A 16941-nucleotide genomic window follows, 5' to 3' on the forward strand; every position below is an offset into this window, starting at 1 on the left:
TTCATGTAGCAGAGAGCATAGCATCATGTAGCAGAGAGCATAGCATCATGTAGCGGAGCGCATAGTGCCTCGTAGCAGAGAGCATAGCATCATGGAACAGAGCGTATAGCATAATGTAGCAGGGAGTCTAGCATCATGTAGCAGAGAGCATAGCATCACGCAGAAGAGAGAGCTTAGCAACATTAGCAGGGGGCATAGCGTTGAGTAGACGAGAGAGCACAGCATCATTTAGCAGAGAGCATAGTGTCATGAAGCGAATAGCATAGCACCTCGAAGGACAGAGCATAGCATCATGTGGCAGGGAGTAAATCATCATGAGGCAGAGCATAGCATCGTGTGGCAGAGAACATAGCATCGTGAAGCAAATCAGCATAGCGCCGCGGAGAAGGGAGCAGAGCACCGTGTACAGGGGGTAGTGTCATGTAGCGACGCCTTGTGGGATTCAATCAGGCCGGTATTCACAGTGCCACTACATCACGTTGATTAGGTCTGCATTGTTCTTCTTGTTGAGTAACGCTCGCACCACTTGGTCAACGCTTAAAACAAGGAGGGAAGGAAGCATGGATTCAAAGCTTTTGGATAAAAACGCTTGATAAATGACTATAGTAAATAGTATAAAGGGCAATAGACCTTACCAAATGGTATATTTATTAACCATCTGGAGTTTTCTTCTCATAGTTAACACTGACAATCCAGAAACCAACCTGCAGCCTTTAGGCAAGGGTAAAAGGTATATTTATTACACGGAACATCAACTCGTGTATAATTTGATAATCTGTACTGCAGCTAATTCAGCGCAATGAAACCCAAGACTGCTCTTCCGAGGGCCTATTGTCGGAACGTGATGAGAATCACGCTCGGAAAAACAAGGCCTGACTGTTATTGATCGTGCTGAACTGCTCATTAACAAGCATTCACTTATGCTTGGAAGCCTCCCTTTGGGTAAGGATTGACTGAAAGGCTGGTTGAATATGAGGGAATCCACACAGAAGACACATGCCTTACATGACGGTTGCAAAACAAGCTAAACTAAAGATTCTGCATTCATTTATTCATTACCCATGAGGCACTGAGTCTTTGTGTGTTTCAACTATTTTAAACACATACAAGAATCTCAAAAGGCCACTCCAACAAATGTCACATTAAGCTGTGCAAATATCCATTATTATTTTCCATTTATGACAAACTAAATAAAACATTGTGAAAGGGAATTGATTGGATTTTCAAGAGAACAAAATAATAAGTAACGCAAGATATTGGGTTTTAATGGAGAAAAAGAAGCCTGACTTTTTCATTGGTAAAAGACACACATTTCTATTAGTATGACAATGTTCTAAAGAGACTTGCCGTAAACTCAGATAAATGTCCTCAAGGAGCAGGTAGCGGTTATGGCCCCCATTGCAGGTTGAAAATTGCTGAACTTATTTTTTATTTAATTTTTTTAGACGCCGCTGCTGCTTCACTGTGGCTTGTTCCAAGTCACCCAATCACAGCTTATCAACTGTCAAACAAAGATTACATTTTGGAAAATAGTAGGTTGTAGGACTGGCCTTTATACCTCATTTCAAGATTCAGATATTCGTTTCACCGAAAAAAGTCCATCTTTCACTGCCTGTAAACGTAGATGCCGTAGACCACTGCTGCAGAATCTAACTTTTGAATCAACTGAACGAATTGGTTCAATTGGTTGAACAAATGCGTTATTGTTGTTTTGAAATTTTCTTTTTTAAAATATAAGTGGCTTTCGGATCAACTCATCCGTCTGAGTTTGACTTGTCTACGACAGAGCTTCAATGCAGCCTTGAAGTTTCTGAACACACACGTTTCCAAAGTATGAGATTATCAATTATAACAAAGCATACGACGTTTGAAAATTGAAGTTTTTAATCAATTTCACGACAGAGCTAGTGATATTTATAGGCAAGGACTAGAGAGGGGGGAACGGATTGCCAAGCATGGAGAAACACCTCTCCCTGTTCTATTAGTTTGAACATTGAATAAGTTATTAATATATATATCATTATTAAATCCCTTCTAAAACGATAAATGCCCCGATGGCTGCCGAAATTAATAGCTTGAGTATCCTCACACTAGACGGCCGCTGTCAAAGTGCAACTGAAATATTCAAATCATTTTTGAATATCCAAAACTAACTAATGATAATTCATAATCATCCCATATTTAGCCATTCTGAAAATGATTGCCATTACCTCAACTGAAGCATAGGATTCTCAGACAAAATGTAGCCTACTAACCCTGTAAATGAGATTATCAGGGTTAGTAGCCCTAACCCTAGTCCCCCAATATCCATAGTTGTTTAAAAACATTAATATTTGTTTTTGTCACAATTTTCACAAAAACAAAACAATTAATATTCTAATGCTGAATTTTTAATACCTACCTAATGAACCCAACCCCCGTCAGTGGTTGAAAGCCTCAACAGTCTGTTTCTCCGAATATCAAAAAAGCTACATTTGTGTATGCACAGGCTGCTTATCACTCATGGATGTACAATAAGAATTCTACGCTTCGATGTTAAGCAATGCTAAACTGGCTAGACATCATAGAAACAACAACGCAAAACAAAACATGGGGACGCAGCAGGATTTCTTCTGCACTGAAACGCTTCCTTCCAGTGCTTCCCAGCGCCATGCCGGCGCATTTCTGCCGGAAGAAAATGCTATGTTGACAAAGGCCCTTAGGCATTTCAAGAATGCCTAAAGGTAGGCTGTGGACATTGGGGATCAAACCCTGTACATTTCACTGGGGAGTCAAACACCGCGATATCCTACCATCTATTTCTGGCAAACAATTTCCAAGGGAAAGTGTTTGGTAAATGGACAGGAACAGAGACTAAAATGAGAGAATACCCTATGCAACTGTTTTATGCAGGAGGCATAATCTCATTTAGTGAAAAGAAAGAACATGTATACAAAGTGAACGCGGGCAGCGTCAATACTTCATTTAAACTGATCATTTAGCATAAGAACTACTTCTAGTTCATATTATTAGCAGCAGCTGAAATGGCAACAGCACAAAATCAATCACAAGACTTGATTGGATAATCAATTGCCAACACACACCCCTTTCTCACACACAAACACAATATTCACACACATAATGCAATATCCACACACACTCAGCTAACCCAACCAGACAAAGACATAATGGATATTATTGACATATCTTTAAAGTACACTCTAAAACACAGCCTCGAGTCCTACTTCAGATCCATAATTTCCATTTAAACCTTCCCTCTCCCTAGCTCTCCGTTATGGGGTTCTCCATCTATCTATGCGTCGCTCTCACTTTATCTAGCTAGGTATCTCTCCATCTCCATCTCCATATCCAGTCTATCCACTCTTTATCAAGAAGTCTCACGCTACCTCTCTCTTTTCGTCAAGAAGCCCATCTCCTGCTCTATCAAGTACTCTCTCTCTTTCTCTATATGAAGTAGTCAATCTCTCTTTCCCCTCCTCTCCTTATGGACCACAAGAAGTTTATCTCTACATCTACCAGTCTCGCTATATCTCTCTCTCACTGCACCTATCCATCCATGTCTCTCTCCCCCCAGAAGCAAGGCCTTCTGGGACAGCAGGATACCAATATCCTGTGACTGTCGGAAGGGCCGTTGGGAGGACAGCAGATGGGCAGTGTGCTGATCGGAGTGATTATGGCCCCGTGATGATGGATGGATGGCTGGAAAGAGGGAGAAAGTGGGCGAGCCAGGGAGTTGAAATAGCCACTCTTCCCCTCCAATCCTCCAATCAGATGCCTTCGAAAGAGTTGGGGGCCGGGAGCAACCCTGTGGAGAGGCCTCTAAGATACCCAGTCTAAGGATCTGACTTGGTACAGTGGGAGTGGGGAATGGAAAACAAACTAACTGTGAATGTCCTCAGTATCACAGATATTCACTGGGCGAGAGTGGAGAACAGATTGTTCAGGGAGAGGGAGAGGGGAGATGTTTGCCATGTTGGAGGAACGAAACAAAGGCTGTGTCGAAAGTCGTTCACTTGTTCCCTCATTACCTCAGGCTTTATAGCGACAATACTTAGCTTGAAAAAAAAAATTTAGGCACCAAGTAAGGTAGGGAAATTGGACACCTAATTACTTGCAAAAATAATAAACCTGCGTTACATGTATTGTCACAAGATTTATTGGATGAATCTGATGAAAATCAAAACTCCTAAGCATCATTGCCTATAGTGTGGCATAAGTAAATTAAGGGTATAAAGTAGTCAGCTGTACAGGGAATAAGTAAACCATAGTGTGGGCACACTGTGTGCCCACTCCTGCCTTTAGCTCTGTGTTGCAGTGAGTGATCTTTATGAGTGCTGGGGCCCAGTAAGCCCAGCGGTCTAGAAGGACTACAGATATAGCAGGCTTCACTGGAATAATGATAGGATTATTTGTAGAGGTCACTTCCCCCATTGACATCCCCTTATTACTGCCACCATCCCGCTGTGCCGTCAACATGACAGAGTGGAAAGCGTCCGCACACACACTGACTCACATGCAGCATCGGTGCTGGATCATCTGGGGGAGATGGCGTATAAAAGGGGACATGACAGGGGAAAAAACAAAGCGATTCCCGACCTCAGCCAATGTTAAGCTGTCTAATAGAAAGGTAGCCATCTGAAGAAGATGCGTCCCACAATTAGCCTGCATTCCGAGCTGCATGTTGTCGTGCTTACAACATTGGGTGCATATGGACAGTTAAAGAATATAATTCCTCAGCATTCTGTGTAGAGCCATAGTCATTTGGTATAACCTCTGCTGCGTTTCTTTTAAAGGGTGAATGAAATATACCGAAGGGGTGAATACATTTGTATGCAGGTGTCATTTCTGCTTAAATATAATTTGCTACACAACAGTAGAAACTGGTGAGGTGAGAAAACTGTTCCCCAAAGTTACCTTAATTTATGAATGGTTTCAGAATAAACTGGAATTTGAGAGGTACAGAGGAGCAGAACGCTATCTTTTGGATCCGATCGATTCTTAATGTATCTCAAATTATATTGGGGAAGAGAGGTGAAATCTGGTACTTGCAAGTCATGCTTTCAGAAAGAATTTGGAGACCAATGGGCACCAATGTAATTCTCTGGTACCAGATACAAACATGCAATGTATGCGCCCCTCTTTTAATTCCTATGTGGTACTTCAGCTGACTTCTGTTTCCACTTCTTGAATAATAACATTAGTGCATCATAATCTAATGAATAGATAGAAAAAAATGAAGAACAAAGAATCAACTAATCAACCAGCAGATACATACTTATAATGAGCGACTCGATATATATCTATTTTTACACACTTTGAAATCAAGAGCTTCAACAAGACAAACCCATTCTTATCCAGGAAAAACTATCACTGTATGCCGATGACTTTGTACAGGTGTGTTCTTTGTACAGGTTTTGAAAGAAGTGTACTTTGCACCATACGGTGTGAGGTAGACTGTGCCAAGAGCAGGGACGTCCAGCGGTGACACTGACTTTTGAGGAGTAACATGCAGAACACATTCTGGTTGTGAATAGGACAACATCTGTATGTCTCTGCTTGTCTCCACGGCAACATGCATTCAGCAGCGTGAAAGAAAAAAAGTATGTGAAATTGCCCTACCAAACCCACTGAGCACAAGGGTGAGCGAGGGGATGAGGTAGAAAGAGAGAGAATGGGGTCTGGGGCTACAGCGAGAGAGAGCTTAAGATTGACAGCAAGATGAAGTTATTGGGAGAGACACGCATGGAGAATGAAAGAGGAATGAAGGGAAAGAGGTGGACAGACAAAGGCAGGGAGAACAAATGGAAGACTTTATGTAAGGTACAAAAAGGAATTCCTTACATGCCTTGAAAAATAATGGTTGGAACGACACAGCAGAAGGGACAAAGGAAAAGGCCCAAACAGAGCGGGATCTCTATGCTGCCTTCCCTGCCCAGTGAATGTGTTGGTAAAGAGAACTAAACCATGATCCCTCCCCCTACACAACCAGAGTTGGTGTTGGTATGGGTTAGGGATGGGCACGAGCAGTAAATTCCAAACTCGAGTGATCGAATGAATTCCTCGAGGATCAAATCGAGTGCTCGTTTAATCTAATCTATTTTTAGAATGCAACGCATCTGCAGCAGGAATAGGCCTAACGATGAACGGCAATATTACCAACCAAACATGTAATGCTTATTCTCAATCAAAACAGTCAGGGTTATCAGAATATTCATTATTTATTTTTGCAAACGTTCAAAACACATTTTCCTTGAAAAAATAAATATGTGTCTCACAATTTAAATCACGTCGAACAAAGGCCTGTAACGGTTTTTAAAAAAAACCTGAAACAAGTAGCCTAACCATTTTAAATAATTTAAAGCTGCAAACAAAACGGCAGCCAATGAACTAAAAAAATACTCAGCGTTGAGATCTTCTCTACACGGCCGGGATTACAGCTGCGTCTTGCGGCGGTGAAAATAGTCGACACACTTGGTTGCTGCTGGTCTGCTTTCCCGAACTCACCGTTGTGTTTCAGGAGCATATGTTGCCTTGTAGTACAAGTACTACCAGAGTACTTGTAGTACTCTGGTAGCTCAATTTCGCTTGGCATATTTTACATTTCACCTTATGATCTCCTATTTCTGGTAAGTATTTCAATACTTCGCTGCTCTTTGCTTTAACTGCCATCTCTTAACTTTTTGAATTCTGGCGTTGTGCACACGGCAAGGCACGCGCCACACAGAAATTTGATACATTTAATTTGCTTTGTGCACACGGCACACGCCAGTGGCGCCACACAGAAAAGACACATACATTTGCTTCAGAAAACTTGTCTGTGTGTGTATATGCAAACTCGAGTTTGCCTGTCCACCAACGGAGTTCACTTGTAACGAGGAACACTCGAGTAATCGATCTCTCACACGCCCATCCTTAGTATGGAGGATTACTCTCCCAAATCAGACTTTAGATGAATAACCTAAACTCTAAGTTTTAAACTGAAAAAGGGTTTCGCTTCATATATTTGAACCAATCATAATGTTGGAGGCGGGGATCTGAAAGCGTGCAATTGGTAAACCTCAACTCGGCCAGCACTGGCAAAATACAGAGAAAAAACCTTTGAACACTTCATCCATTCACGCAAATTTGTTTTTTTTTGGTAGAACATCTAAAACACAAGAGGGAACAAGACGTCAATGCCCCTTACAGATTTAAGTTTCCGGCCCAGGCTCTGTGGCGTCTCCCCCCAGAAGTTCTGCGATAACAACGTAGGACTGCTGGATCCCCAATTATGGAGGACTAAACTATGTCTAATACCTCTAATCAGATCAGGTGTTGGTATGGAGCACTAAATTATGTCCCCTTACCCTGCCCAACGAGAGCTGGTGTTGGTAAGAAGAACTAAACATTGTCCCTTCCACATGTCCCTGGTCTCTGTAATGAGCAACAGAAGTGTGGTGTGAGAGACAGAGCCAAGCGCCAGAGGCTAGGACGAGCAAGCAGCACATCATTAGGGCTTCCGCCGGCCCCCGAGCCCTGCAGTGCGTAGGTCAGGTTCCGCAGGTCCCTGTTTAGCATCCTGACAGGCCAGAGGCACAGCCTTTATGATGGGCCTCAGATGTGCTCAAATGGCTGTCGGCAATGATGAAACAAAAACTAAACAAAACAAGAAAACACAAATCCCCAAATTCATGAAAGGAAATGTGAAATAAAAAGGAGAAAAGCGAGGCGTGCAAACACATCAATGCCGGAGAAAATAAGAAATTTGTGTCATCCTACGACTACGACAGGACTGAAAAGAAAAAGAACGCAGCCTGACGACTAAGGAAGAAAAAATAGGCTTTGCACATGCAAATATGTTCTCGCGCTGGGGGAACACAAAGACCGTGAGTCAGAGGGGGGGGACGAAACGAATGGGTGAGCTGAAACCAACCAATGGCGGATGGAAGAGGAAGCAGAGGGGAGCCTGTTATCCTCACATCATCAGAGCTGCAACATCACCACCGAAGAGTGAACTGAACCCTCTTTTCTAGCTCCCCGAGGGGGGAGAGGCCACAGATACCTGACCTGTGACCAGGACATCCAAGGGCCGCATAATGCGACTGCACTACCAGCGCTTGGACCGAGTAGCAGCAACAAAAATAACACATCCACAGGCGTACGTACACACACACACACACACACACACACACTCACACCTGAACACTCATGGTGTCATATGCATCTGTCTTCAGTCCTTGTCATTCGAATCAATACTTAACTTCAGTCTACCATCTCCATTCATTTCCAACCACAAATGGGTCAGGTTATTATGCTTCCCTGGGGCCTTTATGCAAACCCAGTTTTATCGTGAAATGAAACATGTAGTACATCCTTTATTTTGCCTACCTCTATCCTGCAATGTCCTGTAATTTCTGTTGCGACGCTCAAAATACTAATAATGATCAAAATAAATGTCTTTGTAACTTTTGTCTGTTTTTTTAACACTTCTTAAAACAGTTGGTTTGATTGGTTTGAAACGGTTCTTTTATAGGTGATGTGTTATTACCTCTGCTGGCTCGGTCCACATGTTCCAGCTCTTCCACGAACTTCACCACGTCACCAAACTCCTCCTCACACACCCGCGCCAGGAAGTGGAGTAGTGTGGTTTTCTGGTCAGCTGACTTGGTGTCCTTCAGCTGCATCACACACACACACACAAAGATTTTTGTCATGTGCGACATACGGATGAGTAATGAATGGCCATGAAGTGATTGAGTTTCAGGCTTCCTCCACATTGAGGAACAAGAAAATGGACGCACAAACCATACAAGGTAGTAGCCTGACAATTATCTTGGATGTTTTCTGTAATCTATTCTGTTGGTAGCTGACCCTTAAGTAGCATCACCAAGTCTAGCTCCCTTAGATTGAAAGTTGACCAACTCTTCCTACCTTAGACATAGTGCTTAATAAGGTAGCGACAAACAAGTGTTGAGGTTTATTCTTGCTACCTTAAGACTTAGTTTTGACTAACTAACTAGCTTCTTCATATTGTAACTAAGTCAGTACATAAACGTATTATAATTATAGCCTTAGACTTAGTGTTGACTAATTTTAGCCACCTTAGACTTAGTGTTGACTAATTTCAGACACCTTAGACTTAATGTTGACTAATTATAGCCACCTAAGATTTGGTGTCGTTTAATTATAGCCACCTTAGACTTAGAATGGACTCTAGTGTTGACTAGACAAACTCTAGCTACCTCAGACTGTTGGCTGGATTACACAAAGCATATTTATAAGCATCTTCACAGAGCAAATCTAGTATATGCCCTCTGTTTTATGTCGATGTTTTCTACAGTACTTGTCGAATCTAAATGATCTAAATTATAAACATTAAGAAAAACACATGCAGACACATACGCGATCCTCCCACCAAAACATCCAAACAAAAACATCATTGCCCGTGCCGCGCACTCCCGCTACGTTTGCCAAACAAACAGATACATATCTTATGGTGTTTTCATTCAAATTATTCTCGTGTCTCTCAGAGCATAACGCCATCTCTCAGAGGCCTCTCGGCCCCCTGTGGAGCAGAGCCTAGCGCCTTGCCTAGTCGCTCTCTCCAGGTGATCCATTGGTACTCCCTGGACAACTCCCTCCTGCTGTGTTTAATCATGTTTGTATTACTTCCTCTAATCAAACACATTCTTACTCCTCTCCTATATTTTTTTCCCTATTTATTTATTGAATCGACTTGCTTTTCAAAAGCATCAAGTGCTCACGCACAAAAGGAAGTTCTTCTGAATTTAGATAAATGGCAATCATAATTGACAATGAGATTTCTTTTGTGCTGGTTTGCGTCGGCGCAATTTCTCGCCATGTTGTAACGCATGGAATTAAGCTGTCAATCTTCAGGCAAAACAGGAAGCCGACATCACGCTTGGTGTCGGATGATGTCATTCAGGCAGCATTGAGGCTTTTGTATGAGAGCATTTTGGAGAGGGTTAGGGAGGCTTTTAAATGCAATCATAAAAAAGAAAGCAAAGCCTTGAAAAGGATCTAAATTTCATGAAAATGAGCACGACTTCATGAAAACTAACCTGCTAACATTAATCAAAAGGATCTTTAGGTGTCGGGGATGGTAATGAGATTATATTGGATGACAGTAGACCATAATGACTAACAACCATTACGGTTTTGTAAGTGGATGGCGATGACAGACCCTATGGATGTGGGAGCTCTGGGGCGATTGCGCCAAGCGGTCCAACAGCACAACGCGTTGACAATGATGGATGGCTGTGCAGGTTGTTACTGTGGAAACTGCAGTTAAGAGTGTCTACAGTCATAATGTAACCCAAGCCAAGCCCTGTTCCTCTGGATTAGGATCTCTCTCCCCCCCCCTTACCCCTGAAATGCATTTTTTTGATAAAGCCGCATTCAGATAATCTCCAGTGTGGCAATTAGATACTAGTGAGGTAACAGGACAAAAAGGGTGTGGTTTGATTAATCAGACGATGGGCGAGAGCATTAGACTTAATGCCTTAGCTTAGTTTCAAACGTTGTTCCAGGCTTTTGAGTCTCATATTGTTCCCAGACGTTCCCCTCTGACAAGGGAGAATGCCTCGAGGCGGATGCCACGATGAGTGGATTGAGGGAGAGAGAGAGTTACCAGTTTCACTGGTAACTGTTAACTGACACACATGCCTCACAGGAACTGTGCGATTGGCTGAACAAATGCTATCTGATAATAGCCTCCAGCGCTAAACTAGGTAGATCAGGCCTATCAGCGTTATAATTTGGCAGAATGTTGAGCCTACTTGGACCGAATGACCCCAATCAGAATAACTTGTTTGAGGGGAGGACAAGATGATTTGTTTCTGATGAAAGGCAAGCAATTCAATTAGAATCATTCATAACAGTTCTATAGTGCTTTTCCAGACACCCAAAGCACTTCACAAAGTGAGTGTATGCATGTGTGTATGTGTGTAGGGGGGATATGACACCTTATCTACCATCTTAAATAATTTGTCGTTTGATGGTCAATAGCGTCATTGCACAGCTCTATAATGTGCATCATTATGGTGCGTAAGGGCAGTGTTTTTCAGAAATGTATGGTCTCGTGTGCCCCTATAGCCCAAAACCACCTTTTTTTTTTTTTTTAACTAATAGTATACTATAATTTTTGAAATTTGTATTTAGGTATAATAAAGCAGATTAAAAACTTTACAAGTACCCCCTGGAGCCTGCTCAGGTTCCCCCTGAGGGGGTAATATGTATACCCCCAAAACTGGGGATCAGGGTTCGATTGTTGCAATACAGGGCAAACAGCCAGGCCTACATGCCATGAGAGTTCCTTATTTCTGTTTGCCTGCTATCTGGCATGGGCATCTAAAGAAGGAGACCAAAGCACTCGGTGGGGTCCTGCTCTGATGGGCTGTAGCGCTGTGGTCTATCTTGGAGGATGATGGAACTCAATCACACGCAGCTTTCCCTTTCAAAACATGAATAGTCCCTACTCAATGGCCTCTCTGATCCACCCAGTGATAGGGGCCCCTGCCTAGCCACGGTGGCATGAGAACAAGGCGGAAGCCAGCAGAGAAAAGATGGAACATATGATCTCAAACACTGCGCCCCCAGGGCTACGCCCCCCAGGCGCCAGAGCAACGCCCCCCAGGCGCCAGAGCAACGCCCCCAGGCGCCAGAGCAACGCCCCCAGGCGCCAGAGCAACACCCCCCAGGCCCAAGGGCTACGCCCCCAGGCCGTAGCCCTGGCGCTCACGCACTGACGTTGCCTTTTGTCTTCTGCTTTAACGCATTGCACTGACTCAGGGCTCTTTGCCGATTCAGTGATTGATGCTTAAAAATGTGTCAAAAGTTGATTGAAATACCAGACCTTTTATGAAAAAAAAACACATCACCGTTATTGCGGAAGTTTTTATCGCGATAAATATGAACATTGATTGAACTACTAGGGATCATGTCCCACCATACGGTACCCGTTACAACTGTACACAGAGCTACTGTATCCATGTGTCAACAGTACGGTGTAGAATAGATACTGTACTGGCAGGGTCATGGCTGGGCTGGGCTGGCCCTCACCTTGCAGAGGGAGCTGAGGTCGAAGCCGTACGACTGGGCGTTGCGGGAGCCGGAGTTCATGTAGTTCCCCAGCAGCAGCACCAGCTCCAGCAGACGGCTGAACGAGCGGCTCTTCCGCACCTCGTCGCACGCCGCGCTCACCGCCAGGATGTCGGGCCGCAGGTTTGATACCTGCTCCTCGAACTGCATCCGGAAGAGCAGGTGGCTGAGGCGAGGGCGCAGCCTCTTCACACTGCTCATCTGGAAGACGGGAGGGAGAGGACTGTTATGGCTTATTGAAACGTTAACCCTTCCCTGTAATAGCATGCGCTCTTCCATCCTGTCTTCACATATTTTAGTTGACATTAAAAAAATGAATAGAAAATATATTATTTGGTGGGCTTTTGCAATGTGTTTTTTTCTCATTCCAATATAGTCCTTTGAATTTAGAGATTTTTTACTCTAGTGACAAAAGGAAGAAAAAGGGATAGATTTGACACACAAACAAAAAGCAAGAAAGACAAACAATTTGAATCTTAAGAGAAGGTCAGCATGAGAAGGCTAAAGAGATAAGAGGAGAGTGCATGAAGAAATAAATACCTCAAAAAATTAAAAAAATGTCTTACGAACACAAACTTTCCATCCGGGTCTACCCTTGTGATGGAGTATGGAAGGTATCGAAGCGCGCTAAGCGAGTGAGGCTGGGCCCTGGTCACGCGTGGTGCCACTGATTTGATTTGGACAGCAGGTCTGCTAGGGTAATTACAGAGGTGCTCTCCATATAGGTCAGCAAACCGCAGCGGAGGAGGCGGAGGAATATACAATGGGCTGCATTGGATTACCACTCTCACACAATTACAGCAAATTGGAAAATATTGCATTGGACCCATGGCCTGCCTACAAGAGTGTGTACGTGTGCCTGCGCACAAGTGCGTGGGCGTGTGGGTTTGTGGACAACAGCTGGCTGTGTGGCAGAGAGTTGGCCTGGATCAAAAGTTTAATCCGGGATACTGTAATGTCATCAAGCAGCTAGTCAGAGAGTTACTGAGAGCGTGTTCCACCACAAAATAAATGGAGAGAGAGAGAACTGGGGCAATGGCAGGACAACAGTGTGGGAAAGAAGGTAAGAAAATGTGCAATAATGAGTGTTCGGCAGCGTGAGGAGAGGAGCGAAACCTCAGGGAATTGTAGATCACCTCTGTCTTCAATATAGCCAGAGCCACTAATAGAGCAAAAACAGATGAAGGTATTTTGCCAAACCGTGGGGGTGTGTGTGCGTGCGCATGTGCGCGTGTTACTATGTGGCTGGCTTTGTGTGTGTGTGTGTGTGTGTGTGTGTGTGTGTGTGTGTGTGTATTTGCCCCGCTGGGCCAGTGGGATTGACAGAGAGGGAGATAGAGGAAGGGAGACCGACAGATAGACAGACAGACAGACAGACAGACAGGAAAGGAGAGAAGAGAGGCAGAGAGAGATGGAAAGAGATAGCAAAATAGGCCAAATACCAAATAGAGTGACAAAGAGCCAGAACGAGTCAAGGAAAGTGAGACTTTAAAGACGGAGCACAGAACATTCAACTGGTTTAAATAAATATTTTGGAGTTGTCAAGCCCCATTAGCATCTGACTTGAAAGAGCGGCCATCAAACGGCCGGCAGCCAGGCGTGTGTTTGACATGTACTGCTACCACAGGCCACACCAAACAGAATTATTCATACACCCGCTTCTCTTTAGCATGGCATTAAAGTTTGGAACTCATTTGCCCTCCCCCTGCCTGTCACTCAGCAGGCAGTAGCCGCGTTTACATGGCACATCGGATCCGCATAGATTTCTATGCGGAATAGATCTGTTCCTAAAATGTGATCCGAATGTACTGTATACATGGCAGTAACAAAAGTGTCCGTTATGTCTCTCACGCACACCTGACACATCTCTATGTCGAACATTAAGCAGGCTACTCTTATGTATTATCAGCCAACCTCAAACCATCGCTAAAAAGCAAACAATAAGTCATGTGTACCCTTGAATTTATCCTAAACCTTATAACAACGGTGACAACTTACTAGAGGATGTTACATTCACGTCCTCGTCCGTTCTAAAACCAACATCAATTCCATTTTCCTCCACATTGAATATTGGCCGTCCTCCGATGAAACTGTTCATCTTTTCATCGAAAAAAAAATTGGTTTGACCCGCACCACTCCGGTCAACTGCTTGTTTGGCCTTGTTGTAAGATGCCTTCAATACCTTACAACAGTTTTTCATCTGCTCAATTGAGCGACTATAGCCCGCATCCGTAAACTTTTGATGCACATCTTTTAAAAGGTCGCTATGTCGAACCTTTCACTGGTCCATCCTTCGGAAGATATCTTGTTCCATAAGAATTTCCAAGAGGACATTTGTCTCCTCGAAGGTCCAATTGCGAACTACTGCAGCTGCCATCTCTCTAAGTTAAGAAGTATTTTAACGTTCAGCCTGCAAAAGTACTAGTAGTAGCCTACTAATTACAGTTATCTCGGGCACGCGCGGACACTACAATACGCGAACACGTCATTAATAAACACCCATGTCCCGTCGCTTAGCAACCGGACACGCCGACCGGACTACTTACGGATTGGTAACAAAGACGTGAATCAGGCAATAAATCCACTTTCCTTGACAGCGGTCAAGTTCGGTGTGCATAAAGGTACAGACGGAGCTCAGTGGACCAATTGCGAACTACTGCAGCTTTCGGACTACGGACTACACCACCTCTTCTATTCGGCATAGAATTCTATGCCGAACAGTTAATTGTATTCCGAATGAGGCGTACATATGATCATTTTCTATTCCGCATAGAAATCTATGCGGATCAGATGTCTCCATGTAAACGCGGCTAGTGTCTTGGATCAAGAGGACTGTTGGGATGGGAGCTAATGAGGTCTCTAGGTGGGGTGTTCTGAATGTTACCACAAACTCATCCACCACCACAACCACATCATCACCATAATGGCCTTGTGCCAGTTGTCATGTTAAGTACAGTACCTCTAGATGGACAGCAGAAGCTATGTTAATATGTCAGCTGGCCATAAAGAACCCATGTTTAGGGTTATTCTCATGTGTTTATTAGGAACAGCTTTAGTAATGACGATTATATGTTTATGGTTATTCTCCGGGGTTGAGAAGGAGCAGCTCTAGCACTGAAGATTATATGTTTTGGGTTATTCTCCTACATTGTGCAGGAATAGCTCTAGGGCTGAAGAAGACATGATGAGGGTTATTCTCCTTTTTTAGTAGGAACACCGCTAGGACTGAAGAACACATGATGAAGGTTCATGTCCTGTGATGAGTAGGAACAGCTCTAGTACTGAAGAACACTGACAGCCTCATGTTGGAGCCTTCTGATTAAGTTTCTATAAACCTATTCCCCTTTTGACCTGTGGCCTTTTCTTTTCTTGTTCTTTTGCACAAAGAAGGCTAGAGTTCAGCTCTCACCGCCAGCACTCTGGAGTGGACAGGCTAGCTGGTCCTCTATGCTGCTCTCTAGCTGGTCGCCTCTGGTCCTCAACCTGGTGCCCCCACTAGCTCTCTGGTTGTGGTGGGGACGCTGCAGGTGGTGGATATGATAGCGCTGGGGGTGGTGGGGGCGGTAGGGGTGTTCTACTGCCAACGCCAGCTAGGGTGATAAGGGCCAGACCAGTCTGAGCATGGCAGCTTAGAGAGCAGAGAAGAAGAAAGGTCGGTGGTGGTGGTGATGGTTTCACAGCAGCAGAATGTCAAATTCCCTTTGAGGGAGAGGTGTTCAGGATATGGAACAAGAGCTGCGATACATCCGAGCAGCACGAAGACATTGGGCCAGGGGGGTTCTGGCTTGGTGTTTGTTTCTCTTTGATGAGACTCTTGTTTGTGTGTCTGGCCTCCTGCTCTCTGCTCTGACAGTATGTGTCCATCTGCCTGGAAAAGCAGGGATCAAACCTCCAGTCATTCGGATCGGCTGACAATATGTTCCTTCATAATATAATTAGAAATGGCTGTAGATCTAACTGTCCAGGGATAACTAGGCACCAGTTTCTGAAGAGCAAAATCCGAAATGCTGCAGTGCTGTGGTGGCAGTGTAAGGTTTACTCCCTGACAAGTAGTACCAGGTTTGATCCCCAGGGATTGAGAGAAACAAAAAGAAAAATAAGGTAAGAGATGACAGAGACATGGAGGGGAGAGAGGGAGAGTAGGAGAAAGCGAAAGGGTGAGGGAGAGCGGGATTGGAGGATGATAGTGAAAGATATGGAGAGAGATGGAGAGAAAGCAAGAGAGAAAGAGAAAGGGATTTGGAGGAAAAGATGAAGAGAGAAAGATAGAGACATATAAAGTGGTTGAGACAGGCAAGGGAGAGCTACAGACAAAAACACTTGGCGAACTCTTCGCTGATTTGATTAAACACAAGTGATTTAAATACAAATTTAACCAATTTGGTAAACAGAAATGCAACGGATAAACTGTGAAATTGCAGGTGTGTGTGCGTGTGTCTGTGTGCGTGCGTGTGTCAGTGTGTCCGTGTGAGTGCCCGTGTGTGGGTAGAAGAGTGCATGAGTGTGGTTGTATGGATGCGTGCGTGTGCTCACCACCAAAACAAACTGCTCAGGCTCTGATAGGCTGCTATACTCCTGCTGGTACTTAGCCAGCGCTGCAAGCTGCTCTGGTTCTGGAAGGTGCTTCACCAGGTTCTATAGGAATATTAATAGATTATTATTAATGATATTAATATTATAGTATAAGGAATGCTTTACCATAGGAATATTAATATATTATTATTAATAATGTTAATCTCATATAGTTTTAGGACTGCTTCACCATAGGAATATGAGTATATTGTTAATAATATTTATACATAAACTAATATTAATATTATTAGTAATAATAAATACAAATCA

At 43.7% G+C, this 16941-nt stretch overlaps 1 protein-coding gene across 4 annotated transcripts in view; it reads right to left on the reverse strand.

Moving 5' to 3' along the window:
- Positions 1-16941, reverse strand: part of LOC115558374 (protein diaphanous homolog 3) — a 235635-nt gene that overhangs the window by 95741 nt on the left and 122953 nt on the right. For all 4 annotated transcript variants that reach the window (XM_030376446.1, XM_030376444.1, XM_030376445.1 and 1 more), the window contains 3 exons: positions 16633-16734; positions 12061-12300; positions 8528-8657 (listed from right to left, as the gene is read on the reverse strand). In XM_030376446.1, coding sequence (XP_030232306.1) covers positions 8528-8657; positions 12061-12300; positions 16633-16734 — 472 coding nt within the window. The remainder of the gene's footprint in view (positions 1-8527; positions 8658-12060; positions 12301-16632; positions 16735-16941) is intronic.

The sequence above is a fragment of the Gadus morhua genome, chromosome 14 (assembly GCF_902167405.1).
Source record: "Gadus morhua chromosome 14, gadMor3.0, whole genome shotgun sequence".
Lineage (NCBI taxonomy): Eukaryota > Metazoa > Chordata > Actinopteri > Gadiformes > Gadidae > Gadus > Gadus morhua.